Source organism: Oncorhynchus tshawytscha, linkage group LG28 (genome assembly GCF_018296145.1).
Source record: "Oncorhynchus tshawytscha isolate Ot180627B linkage group LG28, Otsh_v2.0, whole genome shotgun sequence".
Taxonomy (NCBI): Eukaryota; Metazoa; Chordata; class Actinopteri; order Salmoniformes; family Salmonidae; genus Oncorhynchus; species Oncorhynchus tshawytscha.
The window spans coordinates 28,212,859-28,230,434 of NC_056456.1; the positions used below are offsets into that span (position 1 = coordinate 28,212,859).

Genomic DNA, 17,576 nt, shown 5'->3' on the forward strand with positions numbered 1-17,576 from the left:
TTCCTTTACATAATCTGAATGTCACCACCATTGAATGTTAGTTTTTTTTTTACAGCAGTAAGATTTACTTATGGACCAATACACTGAACAAAAATTGAAACGCAGCATGTCAAGTGTTGGTCTCATGTTTCATGAGCTGAAATTTTCCATAACCACAAAAAGCGTATTTCTCTCAAATTGTGCACAAATTTGTTTACATCTGTTAGTGAGCATTTCTCCTTTGACAAGATAATCCACGTCACCCGTTGAGCATGTTTGGGATGCTCTGGATTGACATGTAAGACAGTGTGTTCCAGTTCCCGCCAATATCCAGAAACTTCTCACAGCCATTGAAGGAGTAAGACAACATTCCACAATCAGCCTGATCAACTCTATGCGAAGGAGATGTCGCACTGCATGAGGCAAATGGTCACACCAGATACTGACTGGTTCTGATCCCCGCCCCTACATTTTCTCTTAGGTATCTGTGACTAACAGATGCATAACTAAATACCTATAAATTAGGATGTAATTTATTTCAATTGACTGATTTCCTTATATGAACTGTAACGCAGTAAAATATTTGAAATGGTTTATTTTTCAGTGTAGCTCAGACTGCAGATTAATTTGAATTAGGACATTGTAAATAATCAAACTTGGTCTTTGAACCATTCAAAACAAATCAGTTTAAGAAACTAAATAAAAAACAAATCAATGAAAACAGTTGTGAACAAATCTTTAAGCAAAAATCCCACTCTTCACATGTGGTTATACTCTCTGGTAATTGGGTCATGTTCATCAGGCAAGAAACACAAAACATCTGCTCTTGTCCAATAACTTTTTTCCATTTTGCCCCATTGCAAAATGCTCCGCTACATTTTTTCCCAATGCACAAACCCCTGGTTTGTTTCTTGGTGCTGCCATGATTTGGCATTCAGAACAGCACATTTGCTTTATTGTCCCGAATTGGACCAGTTTCAGAGTATGCTTCTTTATGACAGGGTGTGAATTAACCCTTCACATTGAACAACAGATACAGCGTCTGTTTAACGTAGCTACAATTTGAGGGAAACTTAGTGTTATGGTGAGCTAAATATCCCCATGGCAACCACACCCAGTATCATACACACCAATATTAGCACCACTAAAGGCAGCAGCTACCATTGTCACATTTAATAGATACATTTTTTTAATTCTTTAAAATAAGACTGTCTGGTGAGTTTAGAACTTCCTGAAGGAAATGTGATGAACACTTAAATAGACCATCAGCAATACCTCCAGCCCACCTTCTTGCCAGGTACAGTGCAATTTCAATAACAAAGGGAGAAAGACCCACTGCCTTTTAAATCCCTCCAGACAAAAGGACCATCAGGCAGAGCAATTATTCCCTACTCCACATCCAAAGGGGGAAAAAGGGGGGGGGGGGCAGTCCTTTGACATTCCTGCAGCTCCCACTCCTCCCAGACCCTATCCAGTCCAATTCTGACAATAAATTAATATGCATTAACACAATAGCATAGGTCAGATGGTGAGTGTAAGTGTGTACATGCGTGTTTTACGAGACGGTAAGGCAAGTGAGCCGTGATGGTCAGAATGTGTGTGTGCTGGAGTGTATGTGGTATATAAGGACACTCGTCTGTATCTGTCGGTGTGTGCCTGTGGTGAATGAGTGTGTGCAGTAAGCTGAGGTCCATTTTGCAGTTGCAAGGGAAGAACGGTGAGTGGAGGGACACCAAGGTAGGGGTGTGGCCCGGTCAAAAGCGGATGAACGTGGCGTCGATCTGGCGTACGGTGGGCAGAGCCAGCATAATCTTCCTGCGATATTGGGGGTCCTTCTGCAAGGGGTTCCTCTCCAGGTACACCGTCTCCAGGGCCTTGGAACTCTTCAGCTCATCTAGATCTGACCAGTTCTCTAGCTGATTATCATTCATCTGGGAAAGAGTTCACATGTGATTCAAATACATTTTCCAACAAGTGACAGTGCTCTATTTATTATAAACTGGGTGGTTCGAGCACCGAATGCTGACAGCCGTGGTATATTAGACCACTTACCATGATGAAAACATTTTAACTGCTCTGAATTACATTAGTAACTAGTTTTATAGCAATAAGGCACCTCAGAGGTTTGTGGTAAAATGCAAATATACCATGGCTAAGGGCTTTACCCTGGCACGCGGTGCATAAGAACAGACCTCAGCTGTGGTCTATGGCCATATTCCACAAACCCCCAGCATTTAAATGACTCATCCATTATTTCTCTTTCATATTCACCATGAACCTTAAATCTCTTACCCAGAATTCCTGTAGGTCGGTTAGATGGCTGATGTTTTCAATTTTCTTTACCCGGTTGGCTGCGATGTCGAGAGTTGTGAGCTTTTTCTGTATGTGGCCAAACAGCGTCAAAATTGACACGCTTTGATTTCTGAAACAATTCTTGACATTGAACAAGCATGCAAACACTGATTCAACAAGGACTTAGCAATAACTACAGTACATGTAATCACCATTGACTACATGCATTGGCTGTGTGTAGAACATTTTACCACATCAGTTTATTGGGCTTCCATAAACATTGCATTCCTGGGGTAATTTCATTAGTCGCCATGGCAATGTGCATAGCCCTACAGTCATGTGGTTGCCGTTGACACCGACTCACATTGTTCTCCAGGCCCTCAATGACCTCGATGCCGTTGTGACTCAGGTAGAGTTCCTTCAGGTTGACCAGACCCTGCAGACCCTCCATCTTGGTGATGCGGTTACTCTGGAGAGAAAGGAACACAACATATCCTCAGAGACCAAAATCCACATGTCTCTCATTGTATCATGATTAGATGGGTTTCTACAGTGCAGCGCGACTAAACAGCACAAACAGTTGGGTCACTAAAGCAAGAAAATGTGCATTTAACATTTCTGCAGTGTTTTCAAACAATACATTACAGGAAGCAGTGGTGATGATCAATTCAGAAAGTAAAACAAATTACAATTATTCCCAACTGAAAAGTATAATACTTCCAGAATTGACCCAAACCATGGTGTGTGATATATACACATACCTGGATGCTGAGGACTGTCAGGTTGTGAAGGCCTTCCAGATGCTGCAGCTGAGTGATCTTATTGGTGCCCAGAAACAGACTCGTCAACGAGGACAGCCCGTCCAAGTTCTCTATTAGCTGGAAACAACGAGGCATGCACACAAGTTAGGTCAAGCAGTCATTCCTCACCTCTTTAAAGCAACAATGATTTTCTGGTACAATACTCAAACCAAATCTAGACCAATACAAAAAACATTGTTCTACACATTCCAATTCCATTCCAAGACATCCCAATATGTGAATATGCAATTGACCCGTCTTACCCGGATGCGGTTGGAGCCCAGCTCCAACATCTCCAGGCCGGTGAGGTGGTCCAGGTTGGCGATGTGGCTTATCTTGTTGTGCAGCAGAAAGAGCTTCTTTAGCCCCGTCAGACGCTCCAGACCCTCCACCTTCCTCAGTAGATTGAAGGACACATCCAGCTGGCTGGAGAGCAGAGTCAAAACACATTCAAGTCAACTGTACAGAAACTGAAATGGTGCATGAAACAACAGTTGCTTCAGTCAGTGTAAATGGGGAGAGGAATACACTAAAGGGTGATCATTGAGGCTCTCTAGGTCAGCTGATAGGGAGGGAAACACTGGCGTGTGTGTGGTCCTGTCAGACTCACTCCAGCTCTTTGAGGGTCTGCAGGTTCTCAAGTTTGCGGATCTGGTTGTCGTAGAGATCAAGTTCCTTCAGCATCACTAACGTCTCCAGGTTTTCAATCGTCTTGATCAGGTTCTGCCTTAGAGAGAGCGTCTGGACACGTACAACATTAAATCTAGTCATACTGTTTGTGCTCACAGTCCATTATTCCACTGTGATAATGTCACCCATGTTTCCAATAAAATAGCCATATGATGTTTACAATGGGTGAGTGACAGCCAATAGTCAAACTACTGACCTTCGCCTTCCTCAACACCCCCATTCCCTCAATCTTCCCAATACGACAGTGGACAAGATCAACATCCTGAGAATAAGAGGGGTAGGTATTCAGTAGAGAACTACATTGGAATAGCATTCATAATTCCATAAGGCAAACTTCCAGCAACTTATTTTATCTGTCATGTAGCAGATGGTTTTATTTTTAATTAGAGTTAAGTACCTTGATCAAGATTTTTAACCTAGTTGGCTTGGGGATTTGAACCAGCAACAGTTTGGTTACTGGCAGAGCACTTAACCACCTGCCACCATTATAACACTGCTCCCCCCTCACCTCTTCCTCTGGGTCCAGAGTTATGGTATCCATTTCAACAGGAGACTCCTCTTTAACTGTGTACAAGGAGACATGTCAAGGGGTGTCTTAACACAGCATCTAACTAGAGTAAAAGTATGCACTAGCTACAATAGGACAAAATGTTCTCAAACAGTTTAAATCAAAATCTTTCCTTCAGTTTGTGTCTACGAAGCGTGATACTATCCTTGTGTGGAACTATAGCTTGTGTATTGCCACCACCTGTGGTATGGGGCTGATTGGCGGCAACCTCCCCATTGATGCTCTTCCTCCTGGTCTCATCATCTCCAGACTCCTCTGACTCACCCTTCCGGTCCACTGCACATAGAGGACAGATGGGGAGGCACAGCCAGGGTCAATCAGGCAGTCCCTTAAAAATGTAGTTTGGTCATTATACGGAAAACTCAAACGCCCATGTAGCAGACTCAAGTGATCTGCTATGGTATGGGCGTCTGTCTGCAACCTGATCAGTCGCATGTTCATCATTAGCAACATATTTATACTATTAGAGCTTAGAAGATAGCAAGTGTTCCCGACTGCATCTGACATTTTTATTTTAGATGTTGAAGAATCCGAAAAGAGGGTAAAATCGCCACGTTAACTGACTGGACAGAAAGGACCAACCAGCTAGCGTACCTTGACAGACCAATCACCATGAAATGTTCCTACTTAGTTCCTAGGCTAATGTTAACTAGATACATTAAACGAGGATGCCATCCAAACAAAATACATTGACATGCTAATGTGGCTACATAGTTGTTTGCTTGCGCACGAAAACAAGACGTTATTGAATGACAACGCTAACAAGCAAGGTAGCTAGCTAACGTTACTACCTAGCTATCTGGCTAACAACATTAGCATGTTCAGGGAGGGAGGAGACAAAGTAGCACACAATGAAATACCCTCGGGCATACATATATCAATTTCATCACTCTTTATAAAATATTTGAGATGCCGTATTTAAAATGTTCACTCACCTTCCATCTCTTGCGGCTCTCCAACAAACAGGGTAGCCATGTTTGTTTCCTGATAACCCTCCCTTTTTATTGGTAATCTCCTCAGTCAATCAGGAGGCTGCCTTCTAAAGGGGTGCGCCACTGGTCATAATATACCATTCATCCGCTTTGTGTGTGCGATATTCAAGTTCAAAAAATCATCCCTTCCTCCCGCTCTGTCTCTGTCTCTCTCTATTTCAATTTTAAATTTAAGGGCTTTATTGGCATGGAAAACATATGTTTACATTGCCAAAGCAAGTGAAAGAGATAATAAACAAAAGTTAAATGAACAATAGAAAATGAACAGTAAACATTACACTCAGAAAAGTTCCAAAATAATATTAGGTCTATATAGAGTGTTGTAACGATGTGCAAATAGGTAACATAACTAAACATAAATATGGGTTGTATTTACAATAGTGTTTGTTCTTCACTGGTCACCATTTTCTTGTGGCAACAGGTCACACATATTGAACATCTTGCTGCTGTGATGGCATACTGTGGTATTTCACCCAATATATATGGGAGTTTATCAAAATTGGATTTGTTTTCGAGTTCTTTGTGGGTCTGTGTAATCTGAGGGAAATATGTGTCTCTAATATGGTAATACATTTGGCAGGAGGTTAGGAAGTGCAGCTCCGTTTCCACCTCATTTTGTTGGCAGTGGGCACATAACCTGTCTTCTCTTGAGAGCCTCGTCTGCCTTGAGAGTAGTCTCTTTTAATAGCGAGGCTATACTCACTGAGTCTGTACATAATCAGTCACAGTGGTCAGGTATTCTGCCACTGTGTACTCTCTGTTTAGGGCCAAATAGCATTCTAGTTTGCTCAGTTTTTTTTTTGTTAATTCTTTCCAATGTGTCAAGTAATTATCTTTTTGTTTTCTCATGATCTGGTTGGGTCTAGTTGTGTTGCTGTCCTGGGGCTCTGTGGGGTCTATTTGTGTTTGCGAGCAGAGCCCCAGACTCTTCTGCAGGTTCATCTCTCTATAGGTGATGGCTTGTTATGGAAGGTTTGGGCATCACTTCCTTTTAGGTGGTTGTCGTATTTAATGGCTCTTTTTTGGATTTTGATCATTAGTGGGTATCGGCCTAATTCTGCTCTGCATGCATTATTTGGTGTTTTACGTTGTACACAGAGGATATTTTTGCCGAATTCTGCATGCAGTCTCATTTTGAATTTTTGGTTGGTGAGTGGACCCCAGACCTCACAACCACAAAGGCAATGGGTTCTATAACTGATTCAAGTATTTTTAGCCAGATCCTAATTGGTATGTCTAATTTTATGTTCCTTTTGATGGCATAGAAGGCCCATCTTGCCTTGCCTCTCAGATCGTTCACAGCTTTGTGGAAGTTACATGTGGCGCTGATGTGTAGGCCGAGGTATGTCTAATTGTTGGTGTGCTCTAGGGCAACAGTGTCTAGATGGAATTTGTATTTATTATCTTGTTATCTGGACCTTTTCTGGACCTTCAGTACTTCTGTCTTACTGAGATTTACTGTCAGAATCTGTGCAGATTATTTAGATGCTGCTGTAGGCCTTCTGTGGTTGGTGACAGAAGCACCAGATCATCAGCAAACAGTAGACCTTTGACTTCAGATTCTAGTAGGGAGAGGCCGGGTGCTGCAGCCTGTTCTAGTACCCTCGCCAATCTGTTGATGTATATGTTGAAGAGGGTGGGGCTTAAGCTGCATCCCTGTCTCACCACACAGCCCTGTGGAAAGAAATGGGTGTGTTGTTTGCCATTTTTTCCCGCACACTTGTTGTTTGTGTACATGGATTTCATAATGTTGTATGTTTTTCCCCTAACACCACTTTCCATCAATTTGTATAGCAGACCCTCATGCCAAATTCAGTCCAAAGCTTTTTTTAAATCAACAAAGCATGAGAAGGCTCTCTCTCTCAGGCAATGTTTATAAAGTCGCTTCCTGTCTGGCTGGCTGGTTTTCCATTTGATGTAAAGTACACAGAGTGAGACCAAGACACTGCTGTTCTTATTATCTTGACACAGATCTTTACACCCAAAACAGTATTCCGTTCCATTGTGTGCCAAACTTTATAGGATATGATCTCTTCAGACACTACTGCTGGTGAGTGGGACTACAACCCTCCCGACCCAGTGTTGTGCTGTCTGAAGCACACAGTGGTAAAACTCTCTAGAGCATGTGAGGGATCATTCTTTGATATACTCCCTGTGCATCACATGTGTACCATAGTATGCTCTAGTTAGTACATGGAGATAACAGCTCTTTGACCACTTCTTCATGCGAGCTGCTGCCTCCTTGACCTATTTAGTTTTCTTTATATTGCAGGAAATGCTTTGGAGGAACAAAATACAATGCAATTCCCTGTTGTTGTCTTAACACACACACACACACACACACAGTGGTGTAAAGTACTACTTAAGTCGTTTTTGGGGGTATCTGTACTTTACTATTTATATTTTTGACAACTTTTACTTCACTACATTCTAAAGAAAATATGTACTTTTTACTCCATACATTTTCCCTGACACCCAAAACTTGTTACTTGTTACATTTTTAATGCTTAGCAGGGCAGGAACATGGTCAAATTCACACTCTATTCAGGAGAACATCTCTGATCATCCCTACTGCCTGTGATCTGGCGGACTCACTCAACACAAATGCTTAATTTGTAAATTATGTCTGAGTGTTGGAGTGTGCCCCTGAATACCCTTAAAATAAAATTAAAACAAGAAAATTGTGCAGTCTGGTTTGCCTAATATGAGGAAATAGAAATGATTGTCACGGTCGTGTGGAGAGATGGACCAAGGCGCAGCGGATGTTGAGTTCCACATATTTATTATAAAGTGAAACTTAGCAAAAACAATAAATCAATCAACTAACAACAAAACGTGACTACGTGGTGCACAAAATATAAAACAATATCCCACAAACACAGGTGGGAACAATAACTACTTAAATATGATCCCCAATTAGAGACAACGATTACCAGCTGCCTCTAATTGGGAATCATACAAATCACCAACATAGAAAATAATAACCTAGAACCACACATATAAATAATAAACTAGAATACCCCCCAGTCACGCCCTGACCTACTACACCATAGAGAAACAAAGGCTCTCTATGGTCAGGGTGTGACAATGATTTACACTTTTACTTTTACTTTTACTTTTGATACTTATGAATATTTCAGAAATTCCATTTACTTATGATACTTAATATTTAAAATCAAATACTTTTAGACTTCTACTCAAGTAGTATTTAACTGGGTGACTTACTTTTACTTGAGTCATTTTCTATTAAGGTATATTTACTTTAACTCAAGTATGACTTTTGGGTACTTTTTCCACCACTGCACACACACACACACACAGTAGCCTATGTACTGTATACTGTGGTTTGATAGTGTGTGCAACTTCCTCTATCTTCCCTCTTGTGTTCAGCTGTGGGACAATGAGTCAGACACAAATAGACTGAACTCTACACATTTCATCTGTGCTCTAGTTATGTTTGTACCCGTAGAGTCATGATGTTTGAAAAGATCCACCTTTACAATAGAGGAAGATACATACTGTATATTGACATAGCATTCCAAGTACTATATTTACCTTGAAACCACACAGATTATGGAAAAGCATTTGCAATTGCCAGTTCAGAATTCCTTTTATTTTTTTGTCACAATTCATGCTATCACATTAATTAAGGAAATTAAACGGCAAAAATGATTGTCATTTAAGCATTTCTGTTAGATTCTTTTTAATGTGTCAGTGTTGTACTGGATGGTACCATGGAAATGAAATATCAAACACACTTTGTTATTTATTTATCAAATTGGCAGACAATATGCATACTCAATCATGAAAATGCTATATCTTTTTTTGCATTTCAAATATAATTGTGTCACAAAAAATGCTTAACCATTTAGGAAAAGGAATTGCAGACATGATATTGATTTATAATTTTCCCATTTGCATTTCCAATTCAGTTTCGGAAGCAAAATGCTTCAATGAACTGCCTCTATGTCACTCCAATAAGGTAGGCTGCCTTGATGCGCTCTTGTGAAGGACCAACCCATTTTTTTCATTTTAAAGGGACCATCCTCGCTCTGACCTATCAGCCAATCACATCCCAAACTACTGAAATCGTAGTGCGCTTTTAAAAGACAACAGAGACAGACCACTTGTATTGTCAAGTTCGGAGGATATGCACGCACACCTATGGAGGACCTTTGATTGATAACCACGTCGACCTTAGCGTATCCTTTATCATTCTCCGTGTTTGTATTTGCAAGGGAGAACAAGAAGAAATGTATTTATAACTAATCTATTACATTTGGAGAACGTCTTGGAAGTAGCTAGTGCATAATTTAGAATACCCGTTCTAGTTGGGAGAAGTGACTGCAAAGATGCGACTTCCACTTACATTCATTCTGATTTGCGAGCTTTGTTGGGGTCTTAAAAGGGGTAAGTGTTTCCGTTGCTCACTTTTCCATTAATTTATTGTACAATATGTTCATTTTACCACAACATTCTCCACTATTGTGACTGTTGTGGATATAAGGGTGTTCATAACAAATGCATAGTCTATAAATGTTTGCTTTTTAATATGTTTTGTTGTAGACATGGTCATTCAGTTCCAGCGGTCGGGAGTGGTCGGTGAGGTCGAGCAGGTATTGATCAACGGAGCCGCTCTCTCCAGCTGCGAGAAAGACGTCAACGGCATTCTCCGTGCTGTATTGTTGGGCAACTACAGCGAGTCTTTTCAACAGGCGTTTGAGATAGAAGAAAATGTCAACAACACCATGACAAGTAGGCCTAATGCATAACTGTATGAACTTACTGAAACACACCCATACAGTACACAAACCAAACCTTTTGAGAGCACAGTTGTCTTGCTCAAGGGCACAATGGCAGGTACCTGAGACCTGACACTTATTGCCCATGCTGGGACAAATCTACCTCCTTGACTGACAAGGTTACATTCATTCTTAACCATTCCTTTCCTTTTTTCCCATCCATGACCAGAAAACCATACTTACCAGTACCTGCGTGTGCATGAAAGCAAACTGGACGGATTTCGAGTAGTGCATTTGACTGACCGGCTCCTGGTTGACGGGAATGACTTCCTGACTCTGGACCGAAACACAGACACCTGGACAGCTGAGGTACCACAGGCCCTAGCGCTCAAACACCTTTGGGACCAGGACACTGAGCGCACAAGGCTGGAAAGGATTCAACTCCATGAGAGCTGTGCCAAACGGATGAAGGAGCTCACACATTCTGAGCCCATCACCACTGGAGGTAATGTCTCAGGGGGGGCCTACTTGGTGACACTATGTTTACAGTGTACATTGAAAGAGTAGTGTATAGATTAGAAGGCAGTGTGTAGTGCATGGAGATGTGTGGAACTTAGGCTTAGCATCAACTGGTAAGATGCTTCAGGAGGACGGTTGCTAGCAAGGCAGAGGTCCTGGGTTCGAGCCTTGGTGTGAGCCAGATGTCCTTTGGAGTGGTGCCTAGTGACTATCTACAGTTGCGCTGGGGTTTGTAGTGAATACTTTTTTTCATAACCCATTAAAGTCCTCACCTTAAAAGGTACATAAAGTGCAGAGTATCAAAATCCTGAGACACTTTTTTTTAGTGTGGTGCAATAGCAGATAAGGTTCTGTCTGACACTTCTGAATTAGACATGTTCAGTTAAAAAAAAGAGTCATACATAAATGGTAGAATAACGCTGTTTTACCAAAATAGTCAGAACACATCATCAAATACATTAAGAAATGCATTTTGATCATTAGACAAATTACTGTCATCACTGAACAACGATGTGACATCATTTACTTTAAGAATTCTGACAGTTGTTCTTTTTGCTTGTGTGCCATTATTGCTGGCAGACTAGCCAAGACCATACTTAGAGGGAGATGGAGAACCTTCTAGCGCCAAGTTCAAATGGGTTTATGCAGATAGAACTTTTTAGCTGTTAATTATTTTCACTTAAAATCTATTTAAAAATATATATAACTTTACAAACATGTGAAGAACCATCTAAAGATCTATTATATGTGACTCATTTCTGACTAAAATGTCAGATAGAACCTTATAGTCCCAAGGCCTTTATTTGTAGTTGAACAAGGCATTGCGTGTATAGATTTTCTTTACTTGCATAGAGACTTGACTTGCAAAACTTATGACTCGACTCGACTCGCTCTTTGAATGCACGACTTGGACTTGACTCGAACCGTTCTACTTGGGACTCAACTAAAGACTTGGACCTTGTGAGTTGAGACCTGCTTGTGACTCAAATAATAGTGACTTGGTACCACCTCTAGAATAAATACACAGTGAATAACGAATAAAAATAAAGAGTAATAATAACATGCCTATACACTGCATGTATGAATGTGAAGCTTGTGTTTGGTGTAACAAAAGGCATAACAACTCAAACACCCTCAGGCCTACACGCCACAACATCCACAGATTGTTCCCTTTCTTTAGTCCCTTGTTTAACTAGTTATGAAGCAGGTGAATCAGGGGAATTCCTGTTGTGTTTTCAAGGAGGGATGTCCATGCTGGCTGCCCTTGCTTCTTTGCTAGCAGGCCTGGCCTTTGTTGCCATGGTTACCACAAGCTTCCTCATCTTTAAACAACAAGGTGAGCGACATTATAAGGCATACCATACTGGTTCATCTCTTGTTGTCCCCCCTGATCTTTAAAGAACCAATCTGGGGTATTTACAGAATGGCTTTCATAATCTGTATTTAAACAACACATTATAGATCAAAGTGACAGTTATGGAGAAAGGTTATTGCATGTAATTACATGTTTATGTACTTTATACTTTTATGTACAATTCTATATGTGACTTTGGATCTTTGATGGTGGCATTATTGTGCTGTATAAAAGTAATTGTGTACATACAACCTTCCCCATGACAACATGTACCTTTTAGAATGTATTGACACCCCTTGACTTATTCCACATTTTGTTGTGGTACAGCCTGAATTCAGGCTGAATTCATCTGCACACAATACCCCATAATAACAAAGTGAAAACATGTTTTTAGAAATTGTTGCAAATGTATTGAAAATGAAATACTGGTCCTCCGGGGTGGGGCAGTGGCTGAATGGTTTAAGGCACTTTATTGCAGTGCTAGCTGTGCCACTAGAGATCCTGGTTCGAGTCCAGGCTCTGTCGCAGCCGGCCATGACTGGGAGACCCATGGGGCACAATTGGCCCAACATCGTCCGGGTTAGGGGATGTCCTTGTCCCATCGCGCTCTAGCAACTCTTGTGGCGAGCCAGGCGCATGCATGCTGACACGGTCTCCAGGTGAACAGTGTTTCCTATGACACATTGGTGTGGCTGGCTTCCGGGTTAAGCGGGCGTTGTGTCAAGAAGCAGTGTGGCTTTGTTGGGTCGTGTTTCGCACGGCTCTCGACCTTCGCCTCTCAACCAGCAATGAGACCAGACTGTAACTACCAATTGGATACCATGAAATTGGGGAGAATTATTAAAAATGATTTAAAAAAGACAATGAAATACAGAAATATCTCATTTACATAAGTATTCACACCCCTGAGTCAATACTTTGTAGAAGCACCTTTGGCAGCGATTACAGCTGTGAGTCTTTCTGGGTAAGGGTAGCCTACTGGTTAGAGTGTTGGACTAGTAACTGAAAGGTTGCAAGTTCAAATCCCAGAGCTGACAAGGTTCAAATCTGTCGTTCTGCCCCTGAACAGGCAGTTAACCCACTGTTCCTAGGCCAGTTAACCCACTGTTCCTAGGCCAGTTAACCCACTGTTCCTAGACCAGTTAACCCACTGTTCCTAGGCCAGTTAACCCACTGTTCCTAGACCAGTTAACCCACTGTTCCTAGACCAGTTAACCCACTGTTCCTAGGCCAGTTAACCCACTGTTCCTAGGCCAGTTAACCCACTGTTCCTAGGCCAGTTAACCCACTGTTCCTAGGCCAGTTAACCCACTGTTCCTAGACCAGTTAACCCACTGTTCCTAGACCAGTTAACCCACTGTTCCTAGACCAGTTAACCCACTGTTCCTAGACCAGTTAACCCACTGTTCCTAGACCAGTTAACCCACTGTTCCTAGACCAGTTAACCCACTGTTCCTAGACCAGTTAACCCACTGTTCCTAGGCCAGTTAACCCACTGTTCCTAGACCAGTTAACCCACTGTTCCTAGACCAGTTAACCCACTGTTCCTAGGCCAGTTAACCCACTGTTCCTAGACCAGTTAACCCACTGTTCCTAGACCAGTTAACCCACTGTTAGACCAGTTAACCCACTGTTCCTAGGCCAGTTAACCCACTGTTCCTAGGCCAGTTAACCCACTGTTCCTAGGCCAGTTAACCCACTGTTCCTAGACCAGTTAACCCACTGTTCCTAGGCCAGTTAACCCACTGTTCCTAGACCAGTTAACCCACTGTTCCTAGGCCAGTTAACCCACTGTTCCTAGGCCAGTTAACCCACTGTTCCTAGACCAGTTAACCCACTGTTCCTAGACCAGTTAACCCACTGTTCCAAGGCTGTCATTGAAAATAAGAACTTGTTCTTAACTGACTTGCCTAGTTAAATAAAGGTATAAAATAAAAGTCTCTAAGAGCTTTAAACACCTGGATTGTAAAATATTTTCACATTATTCTTTTTAAAATTCTTCAAGCTCTGTCAAGTTGATTGTTGATCATTGCTATACAGCCATTTTCAATTTCAAGTCCATTTTTAAGTCAAAACTGTAATTTGGCCACTCAGGAACATTCAATGTCGTCAACAGAAGTGAGTGCTACAGGGCGGTAGTCATTGTGGCATGAAGCCTTTGAGTTATTGTGGACAGGAATGATGGTGGTCATCTTAAAACATGAGGTGATTACAGCCTGGGACAAGGAGAGGTTGCCATGACCATGAATATGCCTGCCAGCTGTTCTGTGCTCTTTTGAATACCTTGGGACCCGGCGGCCATGCGGGTGTTGTCCTGATTAAAGACCTTTTTCTCGCCGGCCTCGGAGAGTGAGATCACCAAATCCTCTGGGTTGGTGACGACCCTCACACCTGGCACAATGTTGTTTTTGTCAAAGTGAGTCCATGCAACTTACTATGTAACTGGTTAAGCAAATGTTTACTCCTGAACTCATTTACCCATGCCTTAACAAAGGGGTTGAATACTTATGACAAAAATTTTTTTTAAATTAATTTGTTTAAATAAAATCCAAAATATTAATTTCACTTTGATATTATGGGGTATTGTGTGTAGGCCAGTGACAAAAACTCTCAATTTTATGAATTTTAAATTTAGGATTTAACACAACCAAATGCGAAAAAAAGTCAAGGTATGTTAATTCTTTCTGAAGGCACTGTAGCTGGATTACAGCAGAGCCAGTAGATAATGAGTCTTGTTTCTCCATCTCTCTTTAGATCCCAACATTTCAGGACACCCTGGAGGTAAGAATGTTTTCACTTCAGTCTCATTCTCCCCATCGGTTTCTCGGTTAACAGTAATATGGAACGATTAATAGAAGATGAAATATTAACAGATGGGTTTGTTGCTTCCTCAACCACACCCTGTAAACATTAACATGACTGGACACAGCCTCTATAATAGTTTCCTTATGTTTTGATGCTACTGGCCTCTGTGTTTATCTTACTGGTGTGTGTCTGTATGTCTTAAACGGGAAGTTCCCTTTTTGTCAGGAGTGTGATTCCTGGGGCCGAGGGTAGTATTCATGATCAGAGTATGGTGTCATCACCTATGTAATGCAAGGCCTCATCCTGACAGTGAATGATTGGGATTCCACGCTTCCTAGACATTCCTACATTAGAAAGATGCTGTTCAAACATGATCAGCAACATAGTGAGCAGCTGTTTTGGTAAATCCTGATTGTGTCCCAGTTGTACGTCTATGTCACTTATGCCATTAGCACACGAGTGATGTGTATGTTCATGCACTATCTACATTGCACAATAGAAATAGAGATCATGGGAATGGCCAAATTGACCACTATAGCAGAACAGTAATGCAAAAGTAGACAGAACCAACAGTGAGAGAATGATGGACACTTGAACCCTACACTGCTGTAGTGCTGAGTGGTTATAACTGTCTCCTACCACAGGAGGTTGCTGGTACCTTAATTGGGGAGAACAGGCTTGTGTTAATGACTGGAGTGGAATAGTATCAAATACATCAAACATATGGTTTCCAGGTGTTTGATTCCATTCCATTTATTCCGTTCCGGCCATTATTATGAGCTGTCCTCCCTTCAGCAGCCTCCTGTGTCTCCTACCACCTGTTGGGTGCATAGGTTTGTGTTCACGTCTTCTTACTGTCTCATCTCTCATATCTCACATTTCCCATTTTGGCATAGTGACTGTTGCGTGACTGAGGTAAACACCAGTAGTTAACTGTGTTTATATGTCTAAGGTATGTTTTACGTCTTGATAAAATGTGTGTTTGTGTGCGTTTCTTTTTCCTCCCGGCAGGTGTCCTTGGCTCCATCGTCCACTATCCTCAGAACGTCACAGAAACACCTTGTCCAGGAAAAGGCTATCAGGTTCTCTAAAACCCAAAGCTCCTTTCCCAATATACTTCTGATGTCAACTGGTCACTACACAGCAGTGTGGTCACACCCTTTCACCTGTCTTTGTGCTTGTCTCCTGGTCTGTTGCCAGTTTGTCTTGTCAAGCCTACGAGCGTGGTTTTCCTAGTCTCTTTTTTCTAGCCCTCCCGGTTCCGACCTGTTCTGCCTGCCCTGCCACTGAGCCCGCCTGCCTGACCATTCAGCTTTACCTGACCTCGAGCCCGCCTACCCCCCTGTACCTTTCGGACTCTGACTTGGTTAATGCACTTCCTCGACCTGCCTATTGCCTGCACATTGTATTTTAATAAATATCAGAGGCTCGAACCATCTGCCTCCTGTGTCTGCATCTGGGAAGCCCTATGTCGTTATAGGTCTGGTGACCAAAATACCTTGGTTGCGTTCGCATTTCCTACCTTCCCACTCAACATGTATGTTCACTCCTCCTTGATATGGTGGAAACTGCAAATACACATTTTGGGGTATGGGCATTGTAATTCAACAATATATGTTCCCTGGTCCGTCCAACTCTCTGGTCCCTGTTTCTCCCTGGGCCTTCTACCAAATAGGGCTATCTTCTGTATACCACCCCTTCCTTGTCACAACACAACTGATTGGCTGAAACGCATTAAGAAAGAAAGAAATTCCACATATTAACTTATGACAAGGCACACCTGTTAATTGAAATTCATTGAAATGCATTCCAGGTGACTACCTCATGAAGCTGGTTGAGAGAATGCCAAGAATGCGCCAAGCTGTCAAGGCAAAAGGTGGCTACTTTGAAGAATCTCAAATATAATATATACTTGTTTAACACCTTTTTGGTTACAACATGATTCTATATGTGTTATTTCGTAGTTTTGATGTCTTCACTATTATTCTACAATGTAGAACATAGTAAAAATAAAGAAAAACCCTTGAAAGAGTAGGTGTCAACTTTTGACTGGTACTGTACATCACAGAAGATTGAAATATAACAATTGCGCAGGTCTAAGGCACTGCATCTCAGTGCAAGAGGCGTCACTATAGTACCTGGTTCGAATCCAGGCTGTATCACATCAGGCCACTAGAGGGCAATTTGGTCATTAGACTGCAGGAAAGGCTACCTGTTTATTACTTTTCTACAGGTTATAAAATATACAGAAGTCATCTTTCATTGCAAAAATCTAGATTCTGAATTTACCACAGTGATCTAAGGATTTTCATACACTCCGATGAACTCAAAAGGTCAATTTGGTTAGGGTTCCAAAAGAATAAAAGAAAACAACATGATTTGATAACCCACCCTTGATTATTTTCTAACCACACAATCTGAAGTACATGAAAGAGCTCAAAAGCCTACTTAAAATGCTGGCTGGAGCAATTTCTAGAGGCATTCTACATATCATCGCTTTAATGCTTTTCCTGAAATACAATGGATTTTTTTTTAACAATGTCCATTTTTGAAACAGTGGAAGAGATTGCCAGAGCCTTATTGTTTGCATTGTTCCTCTCCGTCATGTCAACAAGCTTTGTAGTTTGGCCAGCTTTGTGAAAACAGTGTAACTTCAATGGGTGAGAGAGGTGAGGGTAAATATTTTGAACAAAAATAGAAATGCAACATGCAAAGTGTTGGTCTCATGTTTAATGAGCTAAAATAAAAGATCCCAGAAATTTTCCAAAATGCTAAAAAAGCTTGTTTCTCTAAAATGTTGTGCACAAATGTATTTACATCCCTGTTAGTGAGCAT

General features: G+C 41.5%; 2 protein-coding genes across 7 annotated transcripts; one reads left to right on the forward strand and one right to left on the reverse strand.

Annotated features, from left to right (window-relative positions):
- Positions 1 to 557: 557 nt before the first annotated feature.
- Positions 558 to 5,381, reverse strand: ppp1r7 (protein phosphatase 1, regulatory (inhibitor) subunit 7). Of its 3 annotated transcripts, none has more exons than XM_024391791.2 (10): positions 5,265 to 5,381; positions 4,510 to 4,605; positions 4,270 to 4,325; positions 3,958 to 4,023; positions 3,682 to 3,812; positions 3,335 to 3,497; positions 3,033 to 3,149; positions 2,636 to 2,740; positions 2,272 to 2,358; positions 558 to 1,910 (listed from the first exon to the last, which is right to left on the reverse strand). In XM_024391791.2, exons 1-10 carry the CDS (start codon positions 5,302 to 5,304, stop codon positions 1,734 to 1,736), a joined length of 1,038 nt encoding a protein of 345 aa, XP_024247559.1. In that variant the 5' UTR covers positions 5,305 to 5,381; the 3' UTR covers positions 558 to 1,733. The 3 variants fall into 3 exon arrangements, with proteins under 3 accessions (XP_024247559.1, XP_024247561.1, XP_024247560.1); XM_024391793.2 differs by having other exon boundaries at positions 2,272 to 2,401; XM_024391792.2 differs by having other exon boundaries at positions 4,510 to 4,657; positions 5,265 to 5,345.
- A 4,019-nt stretch (positions 5,382 to 9,400) lies between these two features.
- Positions 9,401 to 16,174, forward strand: LOC112227020. Of its 4 annotated transcripts, none has more exons than XM_024391794.2 (6): positions 9,401 to 9,731; positions 9,888 to 10,076; positions 10,293 to 10,568; positions 11,763 to 11,918; positions 14,691 to 14,717; positions 15,753 to 16,174. In XM_024391794.2, the coding sequence occupies exons 1-6, from the start codon at positions 9,674 to 9,676 to the stop codon at positions 15,830 to 15,832; spliced, it is 786 nt and encodes a 261-aa protein (XP_024247562.1). In that variant the 5' UTR covers positions 9,401 to 9,673; the 3' UTR covers positions 15,833 to 16,174. The 4 variants fall into 4 exon arrangements, with proteins under 4 accessions (XP_024247562.1, XP_024247564.1, XP_042164146.1 ...); XM_042308212.1 differs by having other exon boundaries at positions 9,404 to 9,731; positions 11,826 to 11,918; XM_024391795.2 differs by having other exon boundaries at positions 9,410 to 9,731; positions 11,823 to 11,918.
- Positions 16,175 to 17,576: the final 1,402 nt, after the last annotated feature.